The 6,053-nt window shown below is 43.4% G+C and overlaps 1 protein-coding gene across 2 annotated transcripts; it reads left to right on the forward strand.

Annotated features, from left to right (window-relative positions):
• Positions 1 to 477: 477 nt before the first annotated feature.
• Positions 478 to 4,978, forward strand: LOC133420413 (E3 ubiquitin-protein ligase TRIM39-like). Of its 2 annotated transcripts, XM_061710107.1 has the most exons (3): positions 478 to 672; positions 2,359 to 2,539; positions 3,189 to 4,978. In XM_061710107.1, the coding sequence occupies exon 3, from the start codon at positions 3,198 to 3,200 to the stop codon at positions 4,839 to 4,841; it is 1,644 nt and encodes a 547-aa protein (XP_061566091.1). In that variant the 5' UTR covers positions 478 to 672; positions 2,359 to 2,539; positions 3,189 to 3,197; the 3' UTR covers positions 4,842 to 4,978. The 2 variants fall into 2 exon arrangements, with proteins under 2 accessions (XP_061566091.1, XP_061566090.1); XM_061710106.1 differs by lacking the exon at positions 2,359 to 2,539.
• The last annotated feature ends 1,075 nt before the right edge of the window (positions 4,979 to 6,053 follow it).

Here is a 6,053-nt window from a genome sequence, read left to right on the forward strand (position 1 = left end):
TATCGTTTTACAGACTGCTGAAAAATAAGCTTAAGAGAGACAAATGTATCGCTGCAATTCACAGAAACAACTGGATTCCAGGCACCCAAATGTGGATTTGGACGTGGATTTTTTTCTCTAAAAAATTAGAAATGTCTGCCATGTTTTTTGGTGTCACGGCCACAATCTTGAAAGTCACGTGACTTGGACGCAAAACGAATAGGCAGAAAAATTTTACAGTTATACAATTCAAGGGCTATTATTGTAACCAGTCTACGTTTTTGCACTTTGGACCAACGTAGGCAGGGTACGTTTTTATGAAAAATCAGCATAAAATCAATAACATAAGCAAATCAAGCAGAGAGCAAGCAGAGGAGGTGTCTGCACTGTAAAGCAGCACGAATGAGGAGGAATATAGTTTTATTGTCTGTACCGCCCAGTCCTGATCTGAACTTTGAACAGTTAATTTAAGATAAACGACAGTGTAAAGGTGAATGTTTGAACAACGAGCTGCACCCGAAGCTTCACTCCATTCTATTCATCAACGCTGCTGTTTGACAATAATCCTGTAAATCAGAAGAAGGAACCAGAGCAGAGGGAGGAAGGAGGGAAGCTCAAGTGTGACGGAGCATAAATCCAGTCCAGACGAGTCCTGTTTGTCTCTGAAAGAAGATCCAAGTCTCTGAAACACTGGTGAGTCCAGCTCATCACATTTCCTGCTTCAAAAGACTCTTCACTTCCACTCCTTCAATTATTCTGGACCATTTCTGAGGTCCATTCAGGAGCTTCAGATGTATCAAAACCATATCTCTTTTTTCTGGTTCATGTCTCAGTTTTAAACATAGTACACAAATCCTTTTGATGACATTACTACCTGGACGCTGCCAGGGCCGGATTTAGCGAGGCCCACTAAGGTGGGCAGACTGAAATGTAGGGTCGGTCAAACCCCCGAAATTCATAGAAAACTATGCTATCATGATATCAGTTCATCTATCTTCTCCACAGTATGCTAACCCTAACCCTTCCTGACACTTCCCTCTGCATTTACCCGGGTTTGGGACCGGTGTTCTGCCAATCTTTGCTACCTGCCGAGAAATGCTACTTTGTGGTTCTGCACATGCACACAACCGATTTTCAAAGTTTGATTGCCCCGCCAATCATTTCTTGCACGATGTAAAATTGATAATATGGGATGTTGAGTATTTGATCCTTCAAAATACACTTACCCATGACATGAATTGCATTACACATTGTGAACATGATACGATAAAAAGAAAAAAAACAAAACAATTCTATCGCTTTATTTGATATTCATTCAGTCATTGGCCTTTATTTAACCAGGCAGGTCATTAAGAACACATTCTTATTTACAATAACGGCTTGGCAAGAGACAAAGAAGTGGGCTAGGGAGTAAAATACAGAAAAAAACAAAACACAAAAATTGTAGCTCTGCAAAGGTAGAAAACCATTAGGTAGCATTTTTGGCAAAGCAGCAAAAAATGGCAGAACACCGGCACAAACACTGGCTTGTGCCCTGTTGAGGCTGCATTTATTTTATGTTTTTTGCTTTTTTTGTTGTTTATCAATCAATCGTAGCCTACGGCGTAGGCTCTGCGTGGATTTAAAAGGTCCCGCAGCAGGCTGGCAGCTCCAGAGCCTGCACGGCATGGACCGGGATGGAGAGAGGCGTTTCCATCCCGGCGAGGGCGGAGAGCGGCGTTGCGCTGCGGTCTGTGCAGGCTCTGGAGCCACGGCTACGCCGTAGGGTGCGGCGTAGCCTACGGCGTAAGGTACGCGGCGATGCGCACCATTCTGCGTTGGTGTAACGCAGAACCATAAATCAGCCTTCAGTGTGTGCTGTTCTGAACACCGGGTCCCTCCGCCGAGACACAACTTTTGCGGTATGCGTTCATTGTTGTGTCTAAAAATGATGCGCAGTGCCCACCCAATCAGAAACGGTACAGATATTCTGTGATATTTTTTTATATTTATAAAAAAATAAAGGATCCCCATAACTTTGATTGGGTGGGCAGGACGCACGTTTGGGTGGGCACAGCCCCCCCCTGCCTCCCCTAAAACCGGCCTCGGACGCTGCCCAAATACAGTTTATAGGCAGAGATGGTTCAATAATCCTAAATCTGTAAACCCGACCTAGCTCCTGCTAACACTTTTGCATTACTAAAATACAACTAGAAACCTTCTTGACTACAGGACTGTCTCAGAAAATTAGAATATTATTAAAAAAACAATTAAAAAAACAAAAATGTCATCCATTCTGGATTCATTACAAATCAACTGAAATATTGCAAGCCTTTTATTATTTTAATATTGCTGATTATGGCTTACAGCTTACTTACTTTCAAATTACTTTGACTACAGTTCTACTACAACAGAACTGTAAATACAGGAAAACTCCAACGTCAGATGGTTGAGTGAATCCGGTTGGTCAGAGCGACAGAAGAGCTGCAGCAGAGACTAAACCTGTCTGATTCTGGGTTCTGAGTACATTCAGACTTCAAAGTTTGTTCTCAACAACTCAGCAGAGAGTCCGGAGACACTGGTAAGTACAAAAGAAGACATTTACTGTGTTTCTGTCAGCGGGACGACAAAACTTCAACTCTGTTTACTAAATGTTATTCTGGCAACCTCAAACTGACTCTGGTCAAAGAACAGGAACGTTTAGAGGAAAATGATTGACATGAAATAGTTCATTATTCTGGAGTCGTGACATTAATGATAAGATAAGATAAGATAAGATAAGATAAGATAAGATAATCCTTTATTTTCTCCCTCAGTGGGGAAACTTATTTTGTTGGTAGCAGTAAACTTAGCATACACATGCAGGGGAGGAGTAAAAAGACTAAAAAGTAAAAAATTAAAAGTATATATAATTACAAAGATATGAGCAGTATATACAGTAGATTGAAAGAAACAGTGCAAAAAAGCAGGTAGAGTGTGTGTGAGGTAGACAGGCAGATATTGCACATATGATATTGCACATCTTGTAATGTTATTGCACAAGTTATTGTCTGTTGGCTACTGAGAGCAGGCCTAATCTAAACTTGTATTGGTGAAACGTTCCTCCTTTTACTGTCAGACGGGTGTTGTCTCTGAGGATTCATGACATTCTTTGTTCCGTCTGTTTCCTTCTCTCTTGTTGTTTTTTATTATTGCAGCTTTGATGTTTCACACTTTCACTTTGTTTCCAGAGAACCAACATGTCTGCCGCCAGCAACCTGAGATCTGCAGATCAGTTCCTGTGCTCCATCTGTCTGGACGTGTTCACTGATCCAGTCAGCACACCGTGTGGACACAACTATTGTAAAACCTGCATCACTCATTACTGGGATGATAACGTTCTTTACAAGTGTCCCGTGTGTCAAAAGATGTTCGGTAGAAGACCTGACCTGGAAGTCAACACCTTATTGAGAGAGATGGTTTCTGAGTTCAGACGTGAAGCTCAACAGAAATCCAGCAGCAGCAGCTCAGAGCAACAAGCTGCAGAACCAGGAGAAGTTCCCTGTGACGTCTGCACTGGAACCAGACTGAAGGCCCTGAAGTCCTGCTTGGTGTGTCTGGCCTCGTACTGTGAGACTCACCTGGAGCCTCATCTGACAATGTCAGGCCTGAAAAGACATCAGCTGGTGGAGCCTGTGGAGAACCTGGAGGACAGGATTTGTACGAAGCACGATAAACCTCTGGAGCTGTTCTGTAAGACCGACCAGACATGTGTCTGCATGCTCTGCCCTGTTTTAGACCACAAGACTCATGAGTTTGTTCCTCTGAGAGAAGAATATGAAGGAAAGAAGGCAGATCTGCAGAAGACAGACGCTGAGATTCAGCAGATGATCCAGAAGAGACGACTGAAGATTCAGGAGATCAGAGCGTCTCTGAAGATCAGTAACGATGCTGCAGACAGAGAGAAAGCAGAAGGTGTTCAGGTCTTCACTGATCTGAAGGAGTCTGTTGAGAGACGTCTGAAGGAGTTCATGAAGGAGATGAAAGACAAACAGAAAACTGCAGAGAAACAGGCTGAAGACTTCATCAAAGATCTGGAACAGGAAATCTGTGAGCTGAAGAAGAGGAGCTCTGAGGTGGAGCAGCTCTCACGCTCTGAAGATCACCTGCACCTCCTCCAAAGATTCTCATCCCTGGAAGATGCTCCACCCACCAAGAACTGGACAGAGGTCAGAGTCCATCCACCTTCATATGAGGGGACTGTGGTGAGAGCTGTGGAGCAGCTGGAGAAGAACCTCACAGAGAAGATGAAGAAGCTGCTTGAAGTTGAGCTGAGGAGGATCCAGAAGTTTGAAGCTGATGTGACTCTTGATCCTGATACAGCAAATCCCTGGCTCATCCTGTCTGAAGATGGAAAACAAGTCTATCATGTTGATGTGAGGAAGAATCTTCCAAATAATCCAGAGAGATTCTCTACATGTCTTTGTGTTTTAGGAAAACAGAGTTTTTCTTCAGGCAGATTTTACTTTGAAGTTCAGGTTAAAGGAAAGACTGAATGGAATTTAGGAGTGGCCAGAGAGTCAGTCAAGAGGAAGGGAAGCATCACTCGGAGACCTCAGGATGGTTACTGGACTGTTTGGCTTATAAAAGGAAATGAGTATGAAGCTAATGATCGTATTTCAGTCCGTGTCCATCTCAGTTCTCCTCCTGAGAAGTTGGGGGTGTTTGTGGATTATGAGGAGGGTCTGGTCTCCTTTCATGATGTAGATGCTGCAGCACTTCTCTACTCCTTTACTGGCTGCTCCTTCAGGGAGAAACTACACCCGTTCTTCAGTCCGTTTATCAATCATGTAGGTAAAAACTCTGCTCCTCTGATCATCTGTGCTGTAAATAAAACTGTCTGATCTTTGATACAATCAATCTTCATCAACTCTGAATGTTCATTTAACCCTTGTGCTGTCTTTGGGTCAAGGAAGGAGGGAGGGAGGGAGGAAGGAAAGAAGGAAGGAAGGAAGGAAGGAAGGAAGGAAGGAAGGAAGGAAGGGAGAAAGGAAAGAAGGAAGGAAGGAAGGAAGGAAGGAAGGAAGGAAGGAAGGAAGGAAGGAAGGAAGGAAGGAAGGAAGGGAGAAAGGAAAGAAGGAAGGAAGGAAGGAAGGAAGGAAGGAAGGAAGGAAGGAAGGAAGGAAGGAAGGAAGGAAGGAAGGAAGGAAGGAAGGAAGGAAGGGAGAAAGGAAAGAAGGAAGGAAGGAAGGAAGGAAGGAAGGAAGGAAGGAAGGAAGGAAGGAAGGAAGGAAGGAAGGAAGGAAGGAAGGAAGGAAGGAAGGAAGGAAGGAAGGAAGGAAGGAAGGGAGGAAGGGAGGGAGGGAGGGAGGAAGGAAGGGAGTGAGAAAAGAAGGAAGGCAGGGAGAAAAGAGGAAGGGAGAAGGAGAGAGAGCAGGAGGAAAGAAGGAACAGGAGAATGAGGTCATTTTGACCCAAAGACAGTACAAGGGTTAAAATGATTAAGTTCCCTGCAAAGTTGTTTTATCTCAGTATCTAATTGTGTTTGATTGGTCATATCATTGGCGTTTCTAGCTTCTTTTTAGGAGTGCTACAGCACTGAACCCTAAAATGTAAGAGATTTTTATTTTTTGTTGTATGTTTAATAAGCTAAGGAAATGTCAAAACCATCTACAGTACATGGTTTAAACGTAATATTTTAACAACAAAGTACAGCAGCACCCCTCCTTGCTCCGAAAATGGTGTGTGCGTGCGTCTTATTTTGTCTTGGTCAAGCAGACCAGTTTCCCCAGACCTTGAAAACTGCAGTAATAAAACCTCTTCAAATCTGGATGCTACAACACTTAGGGCCTGATTTACTAAAGGTTTGCGTGTGTAAAAACGTGTGCAAACTTGACAGCACCCGCAAACCAATATGTGAGCTGATCTACTAACAGCGTGCAAAGACGACTGCACCTCTCAAATGAGCAAAATACCACACGCAATTCAGTTAGTACTTTTGACCTTATACCCTGATGAATAATCAATATGGGGCGTACCCGGCAGAAATCCTAAATACTGGGAAGGGAAAATGCAAATAGGGTAATTTACCACACGCAATGAGATTTACCAAGCCT

This window comes from Cololabis saira, chromosome 20 (genome assembly GCF_033807715.1).
Source record: "Cololabis saira isolate AMF1-May2022 chromosome 20, fColSai1.1, whole genome shotgun sequence".
In the NCBI taxonomy this organism is placed as follows: domain Eukaryota; kingdom Metazoa; phylum Chordata; class Actinopteri; order Beloniformes; family Belonidae; genus Cololabis; species Cololabis saira.